The sequence below is a fragment of the Hemiscyllium ocellatum genome, chromosome 3, assembly GCF_020745735.1.
Source record: "Hemiscyllium ocellatum isolate sHemOce1 chromosome 3, sHemOce1.pat.X.cur, whole genome shotgun sequence".
In the NCBI taxonomy this organism is placed as follows: Eukaryota; Metazoa; Chordata; class Chondrichthyes; order Orectolobiformes; family Hemiscylliidae; genus Hemiscyllium; species Hemiscyllium ocellatum.
In genome coordinates, this window is record NC_083403.1 from 27,311,263 (window position 1) to 27,336,870 (window position 25,608).

The 25,608-nt window shown below is 42.8% G+C and overlaps 1 protein-coding gene across 1 annotated transcript in view; it reads left to right on the plus strand.

Moving 5' to 3' along the window:
• The window catches only part of kif6 (kinesin family member 6), a 541,049-nt gene that overhangs the window by 465,685 nt on the left and 49,756 nt on the right, over positions 1-25,608 (plus strand). Inside the window, exon 16 of the mRNA XM_060854513.1 lies at positions 2,794-2,844. Within this exon, the coding sequence (XP_060710496.1) occupies positions 2,794-2,844 (51 nt within the window). The remainder of the gene's footprint in view (positions 1-2,793; positions 2,845-25,608) is intronic.

Here is a 25,608-nt window from a genome sequence, read left to right on the forward strand (position 1 = left end):
GAAATATTTATACAAAGCATCAGGCACTTGTAAAATCATAGGAACAACCAAAAGAAAAAGACAACAACTAATCTGTAAGCAATTAACTGCCACTTTAATTAGTTCCTTCTTGCTGCTAAATGTATGTTCAATTGTATGAGGCTAAGATGGAGTGTTAGCTGGAGCTTTCACAATGACAGCACTTCTGTCATGTTGACATTGAAGTGACACAAGGTGCCTGCTATAGGACCAGATGACATAGGAGCAACTGTAGGCCATTCGACCATTGAATCCACTCCACCATTCAATAGCTGACCTGGTAATCCTCAACACCACTTGCCTGCCTTGTCCCCATAACCCTTAATTCATTTAACGTTTCAAAATCAGTCTGTCTTAGCCTTGAATAATCTTAATGACTCAAACCCAACAACTCTCTGCAATAAAGAATTCCAGATTTTCTCACCTCTGAGTGAGGAAATTCCTCCTCATCTTTACCATGCATGGGTGACCCTTTACTCTGAGATTATGCCCTCTTGTACTAGACTCTCCCACAAAGGGAAACAACCTTAATGCATCTACTCTGTCAAGTCCCCTAAGACCTCACATGATTTAATGAGGTGTCCTTTCATTCTTCTGAACTCTGATGAGTACAGGCCCAATCTACTTAATCTCTCCTCATAAGACTGTGCCTCCATACCTGGGATCAATCTAATGAACTTTTGTTGGACTGCCTCTAAGGCCGGTATTTCTTCCCTTAATTAAGGCGACCAAAACTGTTCATGCCATTCCAGCCATTGCTTGGTCAGTGTCTTATATACTTTTAACATGACCTCCATATTTTAATACTTCATTCTCTTTGAAATAAAGACCATCATTCAATTTACTTTTGCTATAATTTGTTGAATTTGTATGCTAGTTTTTTTTGTGATTTGCACATGCATGAAGGCCCCGCCCATCATTCTGAGCTGCAGATTTCTGAAATCTTTCTCAATTTAAATAATATTCAGCTCCTGTATTCTTCCTGCCACATTATATTCTACCTGTCAGTTTTTCCTCACTCACTCAACTTGTCTATATCCCTCTGTAGACGCTTTGTATAGTCTTCACCTCTTCCCTTCCCACTTACTTTTGTGTCATCCACAAACTTGGCGATAATACATTCACTAAGTGTCACTCCACAAGACTCAAGATGCCATCTTTAAAAAGGAAAAAGTGAGGACTGCAGATGCTGGAGATTAAAGTTGAGAGTGTGGTGCTGGAAAAGCACAGCAGGTCACACAGCATCCAAGGAGGAGAGTCAATGTTTCAGTCAAAAGTCCTTCAGGCTCCTTCCTGGTGAAGGGCTTTTTCCTGAAATGTCAACTCTTGCCATCTTTAAAAAGCCTACTTTGCCCCAACTATCTGCCTTCTATTAGTTAGACATTCCTATATCAATGCCAATATACAATTGCCAACACAATGGATTTTTACATTGTTAAGTAGCCTTATGTGCATTGTCTTATCAAAAACCTTTTGGAAAGCTGTATTACATATCATCCAATGATTCTCCTTTATCTATCCTGCTTGTTTCCTTCTCAAAGAATTCTGATTAATTTTCCAGGTATGATATCCCTTTCATGAAACCATCCTGACTTTGCTTGCTTATACTTGGCATTTTTAAATGTTATGTAAAATTCCTGCAGCCATTCACTCACATTTGCTGGTGTGAGTCCCACTGAAATTGCACAGACAATGGAAGCAAATTTAACACTTACAGCCCCTAAACACATTGGAGCTAAACTGAGTTCTCCAGCATTAACATCATGACTCTGCCTGTTATCTATAATTCATAAACTGGTCAACAGTGGAAAGATCTGGCTAGCAAAATTCAATATAGAGAAGTGTGAAGTAAAGAATTTTGGAATGAAAATTAGTCTGAGGCAATGTTAATTAAGTTGTAATATTTTTAAAGTGGCTATGTTAATAATGTGGCTCTAAGGGGAGGCAATGGCCTAATGGCATCATCTCTAGACTATTAATCCAGAAACTCAGCTAATGTTCTGGGGATTTAGGTTCAAAATCTCCCCACAGCAGATAGTAGAATTTGAATTCAATAAAGAATCTGGAATTAAGAGTCTAATGATGACCATGAAAACATTGCCGATTGTTGGAAAAACCCATCTGGGTCATTCATGTCCTTTAAGGAAGGAAACTGCCATCCTGCCAGCCTACATGTGACTCCAGACCCACAGCAATGTGGTTGACTCTTAACTACCCTCTGGGCAATTAGGATGGGCAATAAATGCTGGTCTAGCCAGGGATGCCCATGTTTCATGAGTGAATAAAAGAAAAATGCAGGCCTGCTAAATATTTATAAGTCACCTGTTAGGTTAGAGTATTGCATTGATTTCTCTGTTTTTAATTCCTGCTTCAAAAATAAATTGGGCATTATCAGAATGAATGCCACTACCTTCATATATCACATGGGAGAGCAAAATTATCAAACATAGAAATGATAAAGTTGAGGACATACTGATATGGCACTTCTGATGAATCAGGTACAATTTTGCAGAAGCATCGTACTTACTTACCATTGGCTGCTAAACAGCTAAGATTCATATCTCATAACTAGAGTATAAAATGCAGCAGTCATCAGGAATTGTTAGATTCATGAACTATCTGGCCACAGAGTTTGCCTCCTCTTATTACTTAGACATTGATTTACCTCATTTCAAAATAAGTTAAGAAATCTACCCTCATGCCTCGTCAAAGGTCCCATCTTAAAAGGAGAGTCAATCACTTCATAATCAATAACAGTCTCTCATTCTCTTGCAGATCAACTGAAAGGTCACCTAGAACAGAGGAGAATGCAAAGGGCTGCCTCCAGTAAGTGTACAAATGTTGGAATCAATATTTGGCAACAATTAGTTGTTCACAAAGTGAAGTGAATAAATAAAACATAACATAAGAAATAGTGACCATTATTTAAGTTTAAGATCTCAATGACAGAGGTGAGTAGTGCTGACATGCCACATTGAGGACCGAGATATTCATTGAACCTCTTCCTCCCAGATGTTCTTTAATTGTCCATCACAACTAATGTGACAAAACTGCAAACCTTTGATCCGATCTGTTCGTTATAGCATGGTCTTTATCATACTGCTTCTAATTTTCAGCACGTACTTAGTCCTGTGCTTTACAGCTATTGGTGACTTGCAGATTTCAAAACAAGCATTTTTAGTTTGCAAGTTTAAACTAAATTTTTACATTGAGGTAGATGTGCTTTCCCTGAACTGTCCTGTAACCTTTTCTGGGAGAGAATCTATACTTGCTTCTGACTCAATGTCAGGTCTCCTTCAAAATGCCTTGAATTTTCACCATTTAAGTTTCTTAAGCTAAAAGATGTACAATATAATCATAGAATCACTATAGTGTGAAAACAAGCCCTTTGGCCCAACAAGTCCACACCAACCCTCTGAAGAGTAACTCAACCAGACCCATTCCCTACCTTATATTTACCCCTGACCAATACACCTAATCTATACATCCCTGGACTCTATAGGCAATTTAGCATGGCCAATTCACAAAACCTGCACATCTTTGGACTGTGGGAGGAAACCATAGCAATTGGAGGAAACCCACACAAATACAGGGAGAATGTGTAGAATCCATACAGGCAGTCACCTGAGGCTGGAATCGAACCAGGATCACTGGCCCTGTGAGGCAGCAGTGCTAACCACTGAGCCACCATGCCACCTTGCAAGAAAAGTAACATAGTGATTTTGTATGAAACTGGAGACCTTAATCTGGCACTCACTTGGATTTTTGTCCACAGCTCAGGTTCCCAAGAGTTTGGAAATTCCCAGCTGTGCATTCAATTTATAAACATGCTGCTGAAACATAGAATTTCTATCCATGATGAAAATAGGAGGGGCAGGTTGTATTAGAAATCAAGGCAGGAGACAATGGGGAAGATGCTCGGTGATAGGCTGCACATGAAGAGGAACTGAATGTAAGCTCTGCGCCAGGACTGCAGCACTTTGTCAATTTTGACAAAATGCCTCCAGCTCTCACCATTCACACCCTCTCACTTACCTAATCACCCCATGATCCATCTGTGTCAATCCATGCCAATGCAAACCCTGAACTCATACATAACCATTCCTACCCTTCTTGCTAACTTATACTCCTTTACCAACCCATAATCATTCATGCACTACCTACTAAAGCCCCTTCACCTACACACAAGCCCTGAATATCCCCTTTGCCAACTGCCCACCCATCATGTACCTTTCTAACCCTGATTCGGAGATGCCGGTATTGGACTGGCGTGTACAAAGTTAAAAATCACACAGCACCAGGTTATAGTCCAATAGGTTTATTCGGAAGCACAAGCTTTCAGAACACAGCTCCTTATCAGATGGTTCTAATCCCTGTTTCAATTAGTCCCAATTTATGCCAACTCCCTAACCACCACCCCTTGCCCTTACACTTAACATGCCTATATAATCAGTGTCACCATAGACAGAGCTCAGGACAAATGCTTGAAATAAATACAATTAAGTTCTGTAAAGTCAAATTCTAAGTGTCTATTACAGACCACTATTTTGAAAAAAAGCATTCACATTCATAAAAACTCATTTGCTACATTTACATTCCTTCAACAAAATCTTACAACAGCAACCATGTCAGTCATGCCTAATCCCTTATAATGAGCATTGGAATTCATTGTCCCATTTCAAAGTGTCTATAATTACCTATAGTTGTCAATTAAACTGTGAAATGGCAGAGACCTGACTGTGATAATAGATGACTATGACATCGTACATGCAGTCCTAATCCAGTAAACCCTGAGGCCTCTGTCAACATACTGGAACCAGAAGAAGACTCCTACAGGACTCAAAACACTAACTCTGCTTCTCTTCCCACAGATGCTACCAGACTTGCTGAGTTTCTCCAATGCTTTCTGTTTTTAGTTCAGCTTCGTGGGCGGCACGGTGGCACAGTGGTTAGCACTGCTGCCTCACAGCGCCCGGAGACCCGGGTTCAATTCCCGACTCAGGCGACTGACTGTGTGGAGTTTGCACGTTCTCCCCGTGTCTGATTGGGTTTCCTCCGGGTGTTCCGGTTTCCTCCCACAGTCCAAAGATGTGCAGGTCAGGTGAATTGGCCATTCTAAATTGCCCATAGTGGTAAGGGGTAAATGTAGGGGTATGGGTGGGTTGCGCTTCGGCGGGTCGGTGTGGACTTGTTGGGCCGAAGGGCCTGTTTCCACACTGTAAGTAATCTAATCTAATCTTTCCAGCATCCATGGTATTTGTTTCTATTTGAGTATGAAATAGCATTTTGTTTTAATGTTCCATCATATCTGTCAAAGATTTAAAGGGCAGGACTTCTAAATACCCTGACAGTCTAACAGATCACTTTGACAGTGGCTATTGACAAGCCCTTTCACCACATTTAACAGCCCCATTGACAGTTGTTTTGGTAGTTTTTATAGTTTACTTTGTCAGATCTGTGGACTGTTCCAATGTTCTTGACACATAATAAGTTATTGCACTTCTTGTCCATATTCATGTCTCCTTTTAACAATTGATCTGAAATCTGAAGCCATACTTGGATGCGGGGCTTGAAATTTCCAGGCTTACCTGTCTTTTACACCCCAATATTAGGGCATTTTCTGGTGAAATTCCAGCCTACTTAGAACTTATTTGCTGTTCTCAAAGAACTCCTATGAAAATATTTTAGTATAACCATTATTGGTAGAATGTTAAAGTCAAAAATTACAAGTTAAAACTGGCAATAGGCAGGATCTCTATATAATTACGGACCTCGACTTTCCAGAGAACTCCAGGACCTTCTCTATTGGGGAAAAAAAGGCTTACCTTGAATGAAAAAGAGTAGCACAGTGTTTCCGACGTTAGCGCTCCTGACTCACAGTGTCATAGTGCCAGGTTCGATTCCCACCTCAGGTGACTGTCTATGTGGAGTTTGTATGTTCTCCCTGTGTCTGCGTGAGTTTCCTCAGGGTGCTCCAGTTTCCTCTCACAATCCAAAGATGTGCAGGTTAGATGGATTGGCTATGGGAAATGCAAGATTATAGTGTAGGAAAGTGGATCTAGGTGGATGTTGTTCGGAGGGCAGTATGTATTTGATGGGTCGAATGGCCTGCTTCCACGGTGTAGGGATTCTATGAAAATCTGGGAATTATAACAGTTCTTCACTTAGATACTTCACAGGCAACAAGAGGCACAAAATATGCACAAGTGAAATGTAGTCAGCCTGAAGGTTACCAGCAAACATAAAATATCGGGAGAGGAGGAATTCATTTGTGTAGCACCATTTTTTGATGGCACAATAAAGATATAAATTTCTCAGTGGCAGACAGAGCCACAGGCTAATTGTTACCTGTGTGGCATTCACATCGATGTTATTGAAGGAAGCAATCCATGTCATGGCTGGTTGTGCTACTTCCCCCAATGCATCGAATTAAGTCTGCGTCGAACCAGTAGAAATGGCGCTACAATAATAGGTGTCCTTTCCAGGGTGCTTCCCATCTTGTCTCTGTATCGTGGAACACACAGAACAATTAAAAACAAGTCAGCTTTCAAATCTGCTACAGCTTTTAAAAAATGTTTTTGTAGATTGCTTCTCACTCTTTATGGGTTTGTCCATCATTTTTGTTGTTTTGGTTTGCTAACCAGCCAAGCACTGCAGCCATACCTTTCACCCAACTGCTGTGTGGCTGAATTCCAGTCATCACTTAGCTTTCTGAAACTGATGGGATTGGATCATCAACAGTGATTAGAATCAGTCTTTGGTGCCTGAACTCTGTGAATATTCTGGTATGAGGTCCGTTTACAATATGCCTGTTATTGGTTTCGGCATATGCATGCTTTAAACACCTTGTAAATGCAGCATGAAGGAGGAAGGAATTTTGCTAAACCAAACATTTGCCGCTTAGAGTCACAGAATCATAGATAACTACAGCATGGAAATAAGACCCTTTGGTCCAATTCATCGATGCTGACCAGATATCCTCAATTAATCTAGTCCCATTTTGCCAGCACTTGACCCATATCCCACTAAACTCTTCCTATTCATATACCCATTCAGATGCTTTTAAATGTTGTAATTGTACCAGCCTCCACCACTTCCTCTGGCAGCTCATTCGATACACACACCACCCTCTGCGTGAAAAAGTTGCCCCTTTGGTCCCTTTTAAATTTTCATTAAGAATAGCTACCCATCTGTTTAATTGGCAGTTTAAATGACAAAACTTTTCATTCATTGGTTCATCAGGTTGGCACATGTGTGAAATATGTTGGCATCTGTCAAAGATTACTTCATGTCACTGGCCCTGATCCAACCTTAACCCAAGATGAAGTTGTAAAGAATGGTTTGTTTGAAAGAGGTACCATTGCAGAATCAGAACCTGGCCCCCATATACTCCACATGTCAATACATCTGCAGCAATTAAGCACAGATCTGAACAAGCATGACAGTTTGATAATAAGTAATTGTGAGAAGTTTATCTCAATTTTTTGCAAGACCGCTAACTTCATGAAGTTCTCTGTGAATACAGAAAAATAAGTAAAATTTATAAACAACTGAGCTAAATTTGACACACTATTTTGAGAACTGTGCAATGGCAAATATTCACTTTGGAGAATGTTTTAATTTTCTTCCAATGTCAACTTGCCATCATGGCGCAGACAAGTTGGACTGAAGGGGCTGTTTTTGTGTTGTATGACTCTATGAGTTCACCAATGTCCAACTATTCCTATCATGGTAGCACAATGGGACTCTTTGTATCTATAATGCTAGCACTATTCGTTTCTTTTCTGGTTTTATTTTCAGCTAAATTTGAACAGTCAGGCTACTGTGCAGCAAGTTTAGCTGAGAATTACTTTGCCTTATCTATAGGACACTGTAGGGTGACTCAGTGGTTAGCACTGCTGCCTCACAACACCAGCGACCTGTGTTCAGTTCCATCCTTGGGCAACTGTCTGTGTGGAGATTGCACATTCTCCCTGTGGGTTTCCTTTGGGTGCTGTAGTTTCATCCCACAGTTCAAAATTGTGTAGGCTAAGTGAATTAGCTATGGGAAATGCAAGGTCACAAGGATAGGTTGGGGTGTGGCTCTGGGTGGGATGTTGTTCAAATGGTCAGTGTGGAGCTGAATGGGATTCTATGATTGTCCAGCCTAGAGTGGAGAGAGTAAGAGTTAAGAGCAGTTTTTCAGAATGGTTGTAGCCCTCATATTTTATTTCTTGGGTCATTCCTGTTCAATATCCACATCATTGGTAATGAACTTCAAAAGAGCAGTGACAGGATTCACAGATTATATCAAAATAAGAAGTATGGATACGACTTCAGAACAACAAAGGAAAGTATAAAGGGACATTAAAAAAAATGGGGTAATGGGTTAGAATTCAAAGTCATTTGCTGTGAAGTAAAAATAACGATTAATTATATGCTGAATGTCAGGTTTTAAGTTTGCTTGCTGAGCTGAAAGCTTTGTTTTCAGATGTTTCGCCACTATGCTAGGTAACATCATCAGTGAACCTCCGGTGAAGTGCTGGTGTTCTGTCCCGTTTCCTATTTATATGTCTTGGTGTCTGGGTAATATAATTTCTAGTTCTTTTTCTCAGAGGTCCAAATAGATGTGTTTATTGACGGAGTTCCGGTTTGAATACCAGGCCTCTAGGAATTCCCGTGAACGTCTCAGTTTAGCCTGTCCTAGGATGGAGGTGTTGTCCTTGTTGAAGTGGCATTCTTCTTCGTCTGTATGTAAGGATACTGGTGATAATGTGTCATGTCTTTTGGTGTTCGTGTATCCTGGTGGCTAGTTTCCTGCCTGTCTGTCCAATGTAGTGTTTTTACAGTCGTTGCAGGGTATTTTTTAAATGACATTCGATTTGCTGGTTGTTGGTATAGGGTCCTTTAGGTTCATCAGTAGCTGTTTCAGTGTGTTGGTAGGATTGTGGGCTAACATGATGCCAAGGGGTCAGCGTAGTCTAGTAGTCATCTCCGAGATGTCTTTGATGTATGGTAATGTGGCTAAATTTTCTGGGCGTGTTGTGTCTACTTGTTTGGGTTTGTTGTTGAAGAATTGGTGGACTGTATTTCTTGTGTATCATTTGTTCTTGAATACATTGTGTAAGTATTTTTTCTTCTGCCACTTGTAGTTCCTGGGTGCTGCAGTGTGTTGTGGCCATATAAATAATGTCCTGATGCAGCTCCGTCTGTGGGTGTTGGGATGATTGCTTCTGTAGTTGAGTATCTATTCTCTGTGTGTTGCTTTCCTGTTGACGCTAGTCTGCTATTCTGCTTTAACTGTTTGATCTACTGTGACATCTAGGAAGGGAAGTCTATTGTTGTTTCCTCCTCTTTTGTGAAATTTATGCCAGTGAGGATTTTGTTGATTAAGTTATAGGTTTCCTCTAATTTGTGATGATAAAGGTGTCATCCACATAGCTGCATCAGGATATTATTTATATGGCCACAACACACTGCAGCACCCAGGAACTACAAGTGGCAGAAGAAAAATACTTATACAATGTATTCAAGAACAAATGACACACGAGAAATACAGTCCACCGATTCTTCAACAACAAGGACTGTAACAAACACTCCATTGGACAGACAGACAGGAAACTAGCCACCAGGATACACGAACACCAAAAGACATGGCACACTATCACCAGTATCCTTACATACAGATGAAGAAGAATGCCACTTCAACTAGGACAACACCTCCATCCTAGGACAGGCTAAACTGAGACACGCACGGGAATTAGATTAGATTAGATTAGATTAGATTACTTACAGTGTGGAAACAGGCCCTTCGGCCCAACAAGTCCACACCGACCCGCCGAAGCGCAACCCACCCATATACCCCTACATTTAGCCTTTACCTAACACTACGTGCAATTTAGCACAGCCAATTCACCTGACCCGCACATCTTTGGACTGTGGGAGGAAACCGAAGCACTCGGAGGAAACCCACGCAGACACGGGGAGAATGTGCAAACTCCACACAGTCAGTCGCCTGAGTCGGGAATTGAACCTGCGTTCAGGCGCTGTGAGGCAGCAGTGCTAACCACTCTGCCACCGTGCCGCCCACAAATTCTTGGAGGCTTGGCATTTAAACCAGAACTCCATTAATAAACACATCGATTTGGACCCCATTTACCTATCTCTGAGAAAAAGAACTGGAAATGATATCACCCATCTTAAGACACCAAGACACATAAATAGGAAATGGGACAGAACGCCAGTGCTTCACTGGAGGCTCACTGATGATGTTACCTAGTATGTTGACAAAACGTCTGAAAACAAACCTTCCAGCTCAGTGAGCAAACTTACAACTTGAACCTCAACCTGAGCTACAAATCTTCTCAAAAACAGTATATACTGAATGTAAATGGGTTCATGCTCTAAGACAACAGAGGTACTCGTGAACAGAATATTAAATGAAGTAATTCAGGTTTATTGAACAATTAAAGAGTCAGATTAAGCAAACTCAAGGTTTTAATTCAGGAAATAAAGGGTGAACTTTCCAGACAAGCAATGACCCTGTCCCGTGGAGACCATTTCAGTTCTCCCTGCTCTGCATATTCAAACCCTGCCCTCCTAACCCCAAACCTCACACATCTCTTGCTGGGCCCTGCCATACCAGTCACTTTCCAATCTGGCTCTCACAACAGTTGTTGTATGTGTAAAAGCCAGTAACGTGAGCTCTCCTATGTGGCCTAGAAGAATCAAGTTAATTTCTGGCCATGGGGCTATTAATTGACTCAGAGTGAGACCTATGCCCATTTCTGGGAGAAAATCTCACCTTAGAGAACCACATACCAATTGAATAGTAACGTAAAAAATAGGCGTAGGAGTAGCTTTGTTGGCCCTTTGACCCTTCTCCATCATTCAAAATGATCGTAGCTGATCATCCAACTTAGTACCCTGTTCTTGCTTTCTCCCCAAACCCTTTGATCCTTTTAACCCTAACAGCTACACCTATCTCCTTTTTGAAAACACTCAATACGTTGGTCTCAACTACTTTCAGTGGCAGAGAATTGGACAAACTGACCACTCTCTGGGTGAAGAAATTTCTCCTCGTCTCAGTCCAAAATGACTTACCTCAGATCATTAAACTGACCCTGGTTCTGGACTCCTGGGTCATCAGCAACATCGTTCCCACATCTAGCCTGTGTAGACCGTCTTCATATGTCAGACCTGCCTTGGTCAGGTAAGAAGTCCAAAGCTGCATGTAATACTCCAGGTGTAGTCTCTCAAAGGCTTTATGTACAATTGCAGCAAGGCATCCTTGCTCCTGTACTTGAATTCTCTTGTTACAAAGACCAGCATATTATTTGCCTTTTTCACCACCTGCTGAACTGTATTCTACTTTCAGTGACTGGTGTACAAGGACTCCCAGGTCTCGTTGCATCTTCCCTTGCCCTAACCTCTGTAGTATCCAGTGCCTCTCTATCCTCAGCAACTTTGCTGGCTATGGTGGCAACTGCTGAGTCTCTGTGTCTCTGGAGCCAAATTAGAAGGTGAATGAGAGTGTTTATCTGAATCCAGGCTGACAGGCCGTGGTGAGGAATGTGCGGGGAGTCGGGAATGGTAGACAGAATTCAGAAGCCTGGGTCATGTAGTACTGTAGATGGTATAGGATCTGGGGGAGATTGAGCGTGTGTGTGTGTGTGAGTGTATCTGTATGAAACTGTAATGAAGAGCCTTTACAGAACACTACTGTGGCCGCAGTTAGAATACTTTTTATAACTATGCACTCTGCACTACATGGAGGGTATTGAGATTGTAGCGATAATACAGGGCAGATTAACTATATTTTGCAGGATATGAGGAAATGCAAATATCAAGGAACCTTCAAAAATGGATCCTTTTCTTGCTGGAACATTGATAACTCAGAGGGTGCTAATAATATGAATAGTTGGGATAGGGTAGATGGAAATCGACTGTTTCCATCTGGTTCAGGGATCAAAAGCAAAATGCCACGGATACAAGATTAAACATAGATGGGCAGGAAAAACCACTCCCCACACAGTTGAAAGACTGTGAAATTCACTTCCAGGCTTAGTGGCTGAGGCAGAAATTGATTAAGGATTAGATTGGATAGTGGTTGAAGGAATGAAAAAGAAGAGTTTACAGACACAAGAATTTGGATAACTGTGGAGAACCATTAGCTTGTGTGCCGACATGGAGTGGTCGAACCAAAAGACTTGCTTCCTTGTGTATTTCCCCAAGTGCCATGCAGGTCCGACCTCAGCCAGCCTGCTGCTTCATGGTCTGCTGCTTGCCTGCCCGGGGTTAAAGTTAAATGACAAGTCTATTGTAGCCAAAAATATTGTAAGTGCCTGCCCCTCGTCACTCCTGTTTAATAGCAGAGTAGATTGAAAACTGATTAGGAGCCTCATAATTTCAGACAAATTTCTCAATATTTGGCGCCCATCTCTCATCATAGCGAGTGCATTTAACTTAAAGGTAAATATTTGAATTCAGCTATTCCTTTCCACTTCACTGTTATCCTGATTTACTGCATTCAGCTTTTCGCAGACCGTGCAATTCCATTATGGTGACTTGAAAAACTGCTTCACCAGACTTGAAGTAATTTTCAGATTCAGTGTAGGAAAGAGTGTGCTGCTGTATAAGATTAACAGTTTTAACTCTCTTTTTGACAGAATGTGTGAGAAAGAGAGGGAGACTGTTATTGCTTGTCATTCCTGCCAAGATTGCATTCCTGAGGACCAGGTTTTGCTTCCCAGATTTTCTGCTATCTTCTCATCTGATTTGAACTTGGCAGGATTTGAATCTGTAAAGTTTTCTTTTAAAAGAAAGGGGAATTTAAACTAAACTTTCCTGTAAAACTCATCAAGCTTTGGGGTTGTCTGGAGAGTAGTGAAGTGAAGCATAATGTGTAACTAGATATTGTAGTCACCCTAAGCTCCATCACTATTCAATAAGTCCCAGTGACCCCAAGTTCAAAGCAAATTCTGCATCATTTTCAAATTGACTGAGTTAAAGTGGTAAAACCCCCGTTTATATAAAGAATGGAAAATTTCACCTGAACCAAATTAAATTATAACTTCAATTGAACTGGACAAGAAATGATTCAGATTAAAAAGATCAATTGCTATTGTAACAAAAGGAACAGAGATGTTGAAATCAAGTGGGAAACTGTTAGAAGCAAACAGCATCTTACAAGAGAATGGGTGTTGTAACATTTTAGGAGAAAATTCCAGCAAGAATTAGAAATCAAAGCAACTTTTCAATTTTATTTCCAATGAAACATCGTGGTACTATTTTGTTCTGTTCACATTTTTTTTTAGATTAGATTAGATTACTTACAGTGTGAAAACAGGCCCTTCGGCTCAACAAGTCCACACCGACCCGCCGAAGCACAACCCACCTATTCCCCTACATTTAGCCCTTTACCTAACACTACGGGCAATTTAGCATGGTCAATTAAGCTGACCTGCACATCTTTGGACTGTGGGAGGAAACCGGCAGAATGTGCAAACTCCACACAGTCAGTCGCCTGAGTCGGGAACTGAACCCGTGTCTCTGGCGCTGTGAGGCAGCAGTGCTAACCACTGTGCCATCGTGCCGCCCACCAGCATTTGTTGCTAACTAAATCGGCATGTGTATAAAACAAGTTTCCTAACTTGATTCTTAGAAAACTAATTTATCTTATACTAGATATGCATTATCTTTGGTCCCTGCCACAACAGCAGGGGCGGCACGGTGGCACAGTAATTAGCACTGCTGCCTCACAGCGCCAGAGACCCGGGTTCAATTCCCGCCTCAGGCGACTGACTGTGTGGAGTTTGCACGTTCTCCCCGTGTCTGCGTGGGTTTCCTATGGGTGCTCCAGTTTCCTCCCACAGTCCAAAGATGTGTGGGTCAGGTGAATTGGCCATGCTAAATTGCCCGTAGTGTTAGGTAAGGGGTAAATGTAGGGGTATATGGGTGGGTTGCGCTTCGGCGGGTCGGTGTGGACTTGTTGGGCTGAAGGGCCTGTTTCCACACTGTAAGTAATCTAATCTAAAAAACAACAGCATTCTCCAGTCATTGAATCAGTCCTATCCTTGGTATCTGTCCTGGTTGAAATGTTGGACCTATAACCAGGTGTTGTGTGATTTTTTTTAACTTTGTTCACAACCTTGGTGTTGTAACTAGCCCAGAGGTGATATCTGCTCTATACCAGTTCCATCACCAATACTACTCTCTATCTCCACCATAACATAACCTAACTCCAGGCCTTTGTCAATGTAGCTATTCTGTGTTTTTATTATTTCCAGGCCTGGCTGTTTATGTGGTAACCTAACTCTCTTTGCATCTTTCAAATGAACTAAAGTTCGTCCAAAACTCTGCTACCCATGTCCTAGGCCTAAATGCCTATTTCATATCCAGTTTAATCACCAATTGCCCCTGTGCTGCTGTCCCACTTAGGCTCCCAATTTGGCAATACCCCAATATTTAAACTATCACATTCATTTTTAAATCTATAGTCTCAAATCTTCCTTGCTTACCTCCTAGGTCTGTATGTCCCACCAATTCTAGCTGCTTGTGCATGCTTGATTTTAATTTTCTACCATATTCCACTTGTATTAATAAATGGAGGGGAATACATAATCCATTATATTAGTCTTGTGTCTTCAGTTCTACTCCTTTTGTATTTCTCCTTTTGCTTCTTTTCTGAATAGGATTCTGTCTTGACTGTGGCAACCAACCCCTGAGTAACTTCTCATTCCTATAAAAATGCTGAGAGATTAATTAATTGATGTATTGTTATCACATGTTTCAGGATACAGTGAAAAGTGATGATTTGTGTGCTATACAGGCTGATCGTACCATGCAAAGTGCACTAGGGTAGGAGAACAAAGTGCAGAATACAGTTACAGCCACAGAGAAGGTGCAGAGACCGTGATCAGAGTTAATGGTTTGAGAGGTCCATTCAAAAGTTTGATAACAGCAGGGAAGAAGCTGTTCTTGAATCAATTTGTACATGTATTCAAGTATTTATATCTTCTGTCTGATAGAAGAGGGTGGAGGAGAGTATAACTGGGACGGGAGGGTTCTTTGATTCTGTTGCTGCTTTCCCGAGGCACCAAAGTATGGGAGGATTCAGTGGACGAAAGGCTGGTTTGCGTGCTGGACTAGACTGTATTCACCACTCTGCAGTTTCATGCGGTTTTGGGAAGAGCAGTTGCCGTATCACACTGTGATACATTCAGATAGGATGCTTTTTTCTGGTACGCCTATAAAAATTGGTAAGCATCCTTGTGGACCTGCTAAATTTCCTTAGCCTCCTGAGGAAGGAACATGATATGACCCTTTCTCAAAGGATTAAATTCCTCTTCTGATTTTTCTGAGCACAAAGTACATAATAAATAACTTGATACTGTGGAATGCACAAAATAATTCATTGTTGATGTTAAGCTACATAATTCACTTCCACTTTCAACTCACAAGCTAAGTAACCCCGTCACAGTGCTCTGTGTTGCATATTATGCAACTCTGACACAATGTCTTTATCTATGTCATTAATATTCATGTAGGAGTTTAATAAAGTAGTTTATTTAGAACCTACACCTAGAACATAAAATGATACAGCAAAGGAACAGACCACTTGGCCCATGATGTTGTGCCAAACTTGACACCAAATTAAACTAATCCCTTCTGCCTGCCCTTGGTCCATATCCCTCCATTCCTTGAATAGTCATGTGCATCTTCATCTAAGTATGAAGCACAGAAGATTTACTATACATATACATTGACTTTTAATTCAATAATATTTTCTGTCTGTAGTCATACTGATGATAAAAACTGAAAGAATTGCGGATGCTGGAAATCAGAAATTACTGGAGAAGCTCCACAGATCTGACAGCATCAATGGAGAGAAATCAGAGTTTCAGGTTCATTGACCCTTCCTCAGAATTGATGGTAGCTAGAAAAATGTTTTTTATGCAGAAGACAGGATGGGGGATGCTAAGGAGTAAACAATTGGTGCCGATAAAGCCCAAAAAGAGAAAGAACAGTCAAAGGAATGGATAACAATTAGTCTAGGAGAATGAATGGCTGCTCATGGGGATTATTGGTAGCTAACAACAGGTTATGTGTAATAGCAGACCATGTGATAACAAGGCCCCGGTGTGTGGTGTTTGGGTAAGGACATGGGAAAAGGTGCCTCAATCCCTAACATTGCTGAACTTGCTGAGTCCAGAAAGCTGTAGAGTTCCCAAGTAGAAAATGAAGTGTTCTTCCAGCTTGTGCCAGATGTTGGCCAGGGAACAAGGTGGTATGTTAAAGTGGCAGACAACTGGAAACTCAGGGTCTTTTTGTGGACAGAACATAGGTGTTCTGCGAAGTGGTCCACCAATTTGTTTCCTGGCCAGCACCTTTATCAGTAAAGTCCAAAGATTTTGGAGGTGTAGGCATATCCATGAAAGTGTGTATTATTGCAGACAGAATGTTTACCAATTTATCCCTAAGCATCTAATCAAAGTTCCCAACTACTGAGGGCCAATAAGCAATTATGAAAAGAGATTATGTGCTATGTTACTAAAGTGCTTTACAGTAAATGAAGTAGTTTTGAAATGCAGTTGTTAATCTAAAGAAAAAACAGTAACCATTTTGTGCATAGCAAGCTGCAACAAAACAACAATATGATAATGACCATGCAATATTTTTGTGATTTTGGCTAAGTATTGCCCAGGATACTGGAGATAACATACTGTGTCTTCATCCACAGTGCCTTCCTGACCCTTTTCCAGCACTTTATAATTTTAATGCTGTGTTTAATTCCCCTTTAAGTAGTCCAATAGGATCTTTCACACCTGCCCCAGATGGTGGATGCACTAATTTTAATGTCTCATCTGAAAGATGGCACCTCTGACAGTGTAACACTCCCTTAATTAGAATTTAGTTATCTATCTTAATATATTTGCTTACAGAAGAACATCAATCACAGTTTTTGAAATTTACGATTGACCCAGCTAAGTTAAATAGGCTCAAGAATCTCATGATTCATTGTGATGAATGAAGGGATGGGAGGGATGTGTTCCTGATCGTGGGGATTGAAGGGTTTTGTTTAGATGGTGTTACTTACTGATTAACAATCAGCAGCAGCAAAGATCACAACTTATTTCTCATTGTAACTGCTAACTCAAAATAGCTTGTCTTGGTCAATATCAACATAGTAATTAACCGAGAGCTTGTAAAAGTGCTTTTTGTTTGAGTTTCTGGTTATTCAAGCAAACATTGTTTGTGCAACCCTTATTTTGAAACTATTCTTGTGGTTAAAAAGCCATAATTTACATGCTTGTACATAGTGATGCCTAGGATTCCTTTGTATTAATTATGTTTTTATGCCTCTAAGTGACTGAGTGACCTTTCCCAATATGTTCAGTAATCTCAACGGATAAGATTACACCAGTGCCATCTAGTGGCAGGATTAGTAATCACAACATGATTTCACAAAAAGACAATAGGTTAGTTGTTTGAGTCAGACAACTTTGGATGGTCTGCAGTTTGAAATAATGGAACTTATAACATTGCTCAGATAGTGCCATCTAAAGGATTTTGCAGCCACATCTTTTAAGTATATAAGAGATGATATTTGAATAAAAAGTGAGGTCTGCAGATGCTGGAGATCAGAGCTGAAAATGTGTTGCTGGTTAAAGCACAGCAGGTCAGGCAGCATCCAAGGAACAGGAAATTCGACGTTTCGGGCCAGAGCCCTTCATCAGGAATGAGGAGAGTGTGCCAGGCAGGCTAAGATAAAAGGTAGGGAGGAGGGACTTGGGGGAGGGGCGATGGCAATGTGATAGGTGGAAGGAGGTCAAGGTGAGGGTGATAGGCCGGAGTGGGGTGGGGGCGGAGAGGTCAGGAAGAAGATTGCAGGTTAGGAGGGCGGTGCTGAGTTCGAGGGAATCGACTGAGACAAGGTGGGGGGAGGGGAAATGAGGAAACTGGAGAAATCTGAGTTCATCCCTTGTGGTTGGAGGGTTCCCAGGCGGAAGATGAGGCGCTCTTCCTCCAACCGTCGCGTTATGATGTTCTGGCGATGGAGGAGTCCAAGGACCTGCATGTCCTCGGTGGAGTGGGAGGGAGAGTTAAAGTGTTGAGCCACGGGGTGGTTGGGTTGGTTGGTGTACACCTCCATCCCCCATCACGAAGGACTCAAAGCCCTCCGCTTCTTCCTTTCCCGCCGCACCAACCAGTACCCTTCCACTGACACCCTCCTTCGACTGACTGAACTGGTCCTCACCCTGAATAACTTCTCTTTCCAATCCTCCCACTTCCTCCAAACTAAAGGAGTTGCCATGGGCACCCGCATGGGCCCCAGCTATGCCTGTCTCTTCGTAGGATATGTGGAACAGTCCATCTTCCGCAGCTACACTGGCACCACCCCCACATTTTCCTCCGCTACATCGATGACTGTATTGGCGCTGCCTCATGCTCCCACGAGGAGGTTGAACAGTTCATCAACTTTACCAACACCTTCCATCCCGACCTCAAATTCACCTGGACTGTCTCAGACTCCTCCCTCCCCTTCCTAGACCTTTCCATTTCTATCTCGGGCGACCGACTCAACACAGACATCTATTATAAACCGACTGACTCCCACAGCTACCTGGACTACACCTCCTCCCACCCTGGCCACTGTAAAAACGCCATCCCATATTCCCAATTCCTTCGCCTCCGCCGCATCTGCTCCCAGGAGGACCAGTTCCAATACCGTACAGCCCAGATGGCCTCCTTCTTCAAGGACCGCAGATTCCCCCCAGACGTGATCGACGATGCCCTCCACCGCATCTCCTCCACTTCCCGCTCCTACGTCCTTGAGCTCCGCCCCCCCAACCGCCACCAGGACAGAACCCCACTGGTTCTCACCTACCACCCTACCAACCTCCGTATACAGCGTATCATCCGCCATCATTTCCGCCACCTCCAAACGGACCCCACCACCAGGGATATATTTCCCTCCCCTCCCCTATCAGCGTTCCGCAAAGACCACTCCCTTCGTGACTCCCTCGTCAGGTCCACACCCCCAACCTCCACTCCTGGCACCTTCCCCTGCAAACTCAGGAAATGCAAAACTTGCGCCCACACCTCCTCCCTTACTTCTCTCCAAGGCCCCAAGGGATCCTTCCATATCCGCCACAAATTCACCTGCACCTCCACACACATCCGCTGCACCCGATGTGGCTCCTCTATATTGGGGAGACAGGCCGCCTACTTGCGGAACGCTTCAGGGAACACCTCTGGGACACCCGGACCAACCAACCCAACCACCCCGTGGCTCAACACTTTAACTCTCCCTCCCACTCCACCGAGGACATGCAGGTCCTTGGACTCCTCCATCGCCAGAACGTAACAATACGACGGTTGGAGGAAGAACGCCTCATCTTCCGCCTGGGAACCCTCCAACCACAAGGGATGAACTCAGATTTCTCCAGTTTCCTCATTTCCCCTCCCCCCACCTTGTCTCAGTCGATTCCCTCGAACTCAGCACCGCCCTCCTAACCTGCAATCTTCTTCCTCACCTCTCCGCCCCCACCCCACTCCGGCCTATCACCCTCACCTTGACCTCCTTCCACCTATCACATCTCCATCGCCCCTCCCCCAAGTCCCTCCTCCCTACCTTTTATCTTAGCCTGCCTGGCACACTCTCCTCATTCCTGATGAAGGGCTCTGGCCCGAAACGTCGAATTTCCTGTTCCTTGGATGCTGCCTGACCTGCTGTGCTTTAACCAGCAACACATTTTCAGCTCAGAAGAGATAATATTTGACTGTTTAAAGGATTGTCAAAGTTAACAGGATTTATTGTTCTTCGCTACTTAAGATTAGATTCCCTACAGTGTGGAAACAGGCCCACATCGACCCTCTGAAGAGTAACCCACCCAGACCCATTTACCTCTGGCTGATGCACCTAATTTAGCATGGTCAATTCACCTGACCTGCGCCTCTTTGGATTGTGGGAGGAAACTGGAGCGTCCAGAGGAAACCCACACAGACACGGGGAGAATGTGCAAACTCCACATAGACAGTCACCCGAGGCTGGAATCGAACCTGAGCCCCTGGTGCTGTGAGGCAGCAGTGCTAACCACTGAGCCACCATGCCAGTCACGTTTGATCTTTTACTGATCTAGTTTGATACTATACTAATCACTATCTTACATTATCATGCTGCTGCAATTTAGCACTCCTGTCTCTAAGTTGTGAACATTGTAGATTAAATTTGCAGTTCAGGCCATGAGTACACAATCAAGCTTGACACTTGTGAGAGATAATGCCTTTTGGATCAACTGTTAAATCAAGCTTCTTTCTAGCTTTCCGGGTGAATTTTAAAAAGTCTCAATGTATGTTAGAAAGATTATCAAGATATTCTCCTGGTTACAATTCACCCTGATTCAACCCCGCCAGCCCAATTCAAAGCCCATTGCCACCAGATTCAAAGTAATTTTAATTTGTTGGAGGTAGTAGGTGTGGGTAGTATTGGATCAGATGCTTATTATAAATAGTGTTTCTATAACTTTTAGTGAAAAGCAAAATTGCTGGGGTATTGGAGGCGGGGGAGGGGGTTGCAGGTGTAATTGGAAAATATCCGATATTGGCTTTTTAAAAATATATTCATAAGATATTGGTTTCTCTGATAAAATCAGGATTTATTACCAATGCTAATTGTCCCTGAGAACATTCTGATATTTTCTTAAACTACTGTGGCCCTTGTAGTATAAGTCCACTCACAGTACTACTTAGGCAGGAGTTCCAGAATTTTCTCACAGTGACAGTAACAGAATGATGATTATAACCCCATATCATAGTGGTGTGGCGTTAGGAGGAGAATCTTATGGTATCCCATGTGCCCATAGTTCTCTGGGTTAGTTTTGTGCCCTTGCATGATATATTTGAAGGTGTGGAAGGGGAGACCCACCACTGTTCAGGCACTCTCAAGCTGTCTCCCAATTTACAGTGAAGGGGGCGGTCGAGGTGGCAGCCAGCTTGCCCATCCTTAGGCAAATTGAGGCCTTTGGTTTGTCAATTGAAGAACACTGAATAGCCTCTTTTCATCTCCACTGATACGATATTATAGACAAGTTAAGGTGGAAGCAAAGTGACCTACCTGTTGTTTTCAGAAAGGAAGGCAGGGTTCCTTTTTAGGGGGTTTACTTGTGCCCATCAGGGGCAGCTGTTCCCCCAGCTAACTCCAAACCTCGATGACAAGATGGGACTCCCCATTTATGTCTGACCTCTAGAACTCAAATCCACAATCCCCTCTTCACCCTTGCTCGTGTCCCTGATTTATTCCTGACCAAACGTTCGAGACTTACCTTGAAATCCAGTTTCAATTATCTTCTTTCTGGGACTCCCAGTAGTCCCTGCAGTGACTAGAATGTCTTTCTGGGTTGCTGCATGTGGGTAAGGACTGATTCATATCTGGTGAGTTATGAATGGCACTTAACACACAATCATTGATAAAATTCCTACTCCTAACCTTATGGGAGAAGCTAATTTAATGTAAGAGGCCAAAACAAACTTACTGAAATAACAATAAAAGTAAGAGAGGAAATATAAAACACAAAGATGCATATAGAAAGACCATAACGCCATACTTGTATGAGTTGAAGTAGACCATTGACTCTGCTCCACCATTCAAGGATATCATTGTTGATCTGATAATCTTCATTTCCACTTTCCTTCATTTCCCTCGAATCCTTGATTCCCTTACTAATTAAAAAAAACAATCTACCTCAACCTTGAATGTAATTAATGACACAACTTTAATAACATTTTTGTATAATTGTCCCATTGTCAATTTAATGACATGATAAGAACAAGGTCAGCCAGGTGGACCTCATAGAGTATGAGTTACTTGACCGGGGCTGTTAATCTGGTCCAATCAAGGATCCCGGGTTTACTTATAAAAAGGGGAGTATTCGTCCGCGCCCGGGTGTCCTTGGTGTCTACCAACTCCCTCGAGTTGTTCAGGGAGAGGTGTGCACCACAGGGTGTGAAGTGCTTTATTTCCCCCTCCAATTCTATTTTGATTTAGTCCCTGCCCTCCCCTTCACTGTTTTGATCACACAGCATTGCCCTTTCATGTGAAGGGCACTGCTCATCACAGGCCACTCGGGTGTTTTCCTACTTTTCCTGGTGGTGGGAATTGAATAAAGATTTGTACACTTTGTGTCTCTCACTGTGTCTCACACCTGCACACACACACCATGGGTGCTGGGGATAAAAATAAGCACTACCGCAGTTAGGCGGTAGTGTGGGGGTTAAAAAAAGAAAAAGAAAAAAAGAAAAAATAAAAATAAAAAAAAAATTAATAGGACATTATGATGTGAAGGGCACTGCTTGTCACTGGCCACTCGGGTAAAAAAAAATAAAAAAATAAAAAAAATTAATAGGACATTATGATGTGAAGGGCACTAAAAAAAAGAAAAAAAAAGGGGAGTATTCGTCCGCGCCCGGGTGTCCTTGGTGTCTACCAACTCCCTCGAGTTGTTCAGGGAGAGGTGTGCACCACAGGGTGTGAAGTGCTTTATTTCCCCCTCCAATTCTATTTTGATTTAATCCCTACCCTTTCTTTCATGTTTTTGATCATGCAGCATTGCCTTCAATAAGAAGGGCACTGCTTGTCACTGGCCACCCTGGGGCTTCCTTTCTTCCTGGTGGTGGAAATTGAATAAAGATTAGAATACCTTGTGTCTTTCACTGTGTCTCACACCTACACACACACAACCTAGGTGCTGGGGATAATATAAGCAATACCGCAGTTAGGCAGTAGTGTGGGGGTAAGGGGAGAAAAGGAGAAAAAGAAAAAAAAAGGATTGCCTGAGATGTTGACACTCTGGTAGCTGACTCTGAATGAGGCAGTACTAAAGTCAAGGTCTGTTCGTGTGTAAGTAAAGGGTGACCTGGTAACAGATACAGGGCTCTGTGGAGTTAATTCTGATCTCATCAAGTATAGCAAATTAAACTTGATAGAAAAGTTCAGAAAATTCCTTTCAAACTGAACAAAAGCAAGATGAAAAAACTTAGGAATTTTTGAGGAAAAGCCAGTTAATAATACTGTTCTTGTGAAAACTTAGATCTGGGCATTAAAATAGTTAATTACCACAACTATCTAGGTGTCAAAGTTGATGGTTGGAGAGAATGATGCACAGATGGTGTCCAAAGAATATACATAGCAATATTACATCAGAAAATGAAAATCTTTGAGTTGAATTTGCAATTATGAAACTCTTTTATATACCTATATTGAGGATATTTGTTTTGGGAGCTTTGTCTGATGCAGTTGCCTGAGGAAAGCAGAGTTTTTAAGGGTACAGAGGCTGGAATCGTAGCAGGCTCTAAATGGAATGGGCTGTGGTGCGATAGGTGGTAGGATCAGGCAAGCTATTCGTCTCGGCGTGCAGATCATCGCCATACAACATCACCCCCTCTCAACCCCATAACTCAAGCAGCATTGCTAAATTCTCAACAAGGAATGACTGTTTATTGTTTGTTAACAGCACACCTTGCTATGGGGGTGCAGTCTTAAAAATTCATGATGCAAACAGGGACATTTCAATATGGAAACCAGAGCAGATTCTTGCTCCCAGACATCCATGTTAGCCATGGACAAACTTATAGGCAGGGCAGAGTCTGCCACACATACCCTTCCATCATGGGCATTGGCCCTACACTTTCAGGGAGGCATTGCCACCAACCTGGCATCCTTTGATGCACCAGCACTGTGCCATGCAAGGGCAGACTGGTCTGGGAAGGCATATCGGCAACCAACAGTGTCTGGCTATATTAGATACAGGTACTACACAAGGAGGGGAACACATTATACGGTGTAGATCAGGCTGTTTAGCAGGGCTTCTCCCTGGCTTTCTCAGTGTGCATTCACCTGGTGCTGCCAGCTTGTTTCCAGCATATACACTTTGTTCTACTCTGCCATGGTTTGCCTTGCATTGGCAGTTAGCACAGTCAGGCGATAGGCAAGTGATCAGTAAGCAGTCAAGGTGGCCTACATTTTGTCATACATCAGTGGGCTATGTCACTCTAGCATCTCTGCAACGTGGATTTAGTATTTGTGCCAAACACACGACAATTGTTACAAGCAGCACAAACTGTGTCTGAAAGTCTTCAGGGAGTGGTCCCACAATAAAGTCCATGGGGATACCCCATTAGCCAGGGGCCCAGTAAAGCTTAGTCAGGTCAGCCTCCCATACCAGTCGTCATTATGCTATAGTTCACAGAAACTAAGGGGGTATTGGTGCTGAGGAAGGGGAGACAAGAGGAAGAGGGAACTGGGGGAATGGAGACTGGTTGGAGTGGGGGGGAAGCAGGTAGGCAGATCTAGGGAATGCAAACGTATATGCTTAATAGAATGAGCACTTAGAAAGAACAATCTGATGTTCGGAGTCTCATAGCATGTAAATGCTGAGGCTAAACGCCACTGGCAGAGGCGGCTTGCTGTTCTTCCAATCATGAAGCACATGAGTGGTGTGCAATGTTGAGGAGAATAGCTGCAAAGTGACTCACAATGGGTGGGATACATCTGAGGGAATGGGCCAGATCTCCAGCTGTTCATTGCGGATTCACAGGGGAACAGTACATGACATGCAGGGTCCCTGCTCTGGAGCTGAACTTCATCTTTGAGCATCTTAATTACATCTCCCTGTTCCTGTCACTGCTGGGAAGCTCCCTGATATATGTTGCAATCTGACAGGCGGTCAGCAATTATGGAGGGGAGCGGGTGCATCAGAATGAGCCGATGCCTTTACTTGCATTACTTACTGCCAGTGCTCCCACACGATGTATTTGATGATCACCACAGACCCCCAACCACAGCATCTTGTTAACAGCCAAGGACTGATGCCACAGGGCATTATGAAGCATCTACAACCACAATATCAACAGGGAAAACTACAAGAATGGTGAAATGCAAGTGTTTATGTGAAGTTAAAATTATTTGCATACTATTGGTTGTGAAAGAAACCTTAAATGTGAAATCATTAGCTAAATAATATATATACCTAACAGAGTATGGTAAATGTAATGTTCACCAGACTATGTACAGTGTTTCCAGCCATTACCTGTACATCATATTGATAGAGTTTTTCCTCCTGGTTTCTTACCCCCCTCCATTGTGCTGCACTGAGCTCCCTGCTCTGCACTTGGCTGGAGGGAAACCACTCAAGAAACTCCTCAGCTGCAATTTCTGAGGTCATAAGCAGCAGCCAGAGTAGTGATGGATGGTCCAGCCAGCTCTGCAATCTTCTGAATAGATAATGTTGAAGACCCTGTAATATAACTCCTCCTCTTGATGGTTGATGCCTCCTAGCATTGCCCTGACTCCTTGTGAAGGGGGAGTACCTAGACTGCTGCATAAGCCAATGGAGCGCAACTTTTGTCAGCTGTCCAGCAACAGCTGAAGGCTGCCAGACCTGCAGTGACAGGAGCCCATCCAGATTGGCCCTAGCTTCTCAGCAGTGAGGGTCAGTGCTGCTCCTGCTGCTGTGCATTTGCACCAAGTCCATCATGACAACAGTGTCATTTTTTCCTGAGATTTTAGCAGGTACCTGGTCTCCAGCAACCCCCTGATTGAAAGCATCCTGG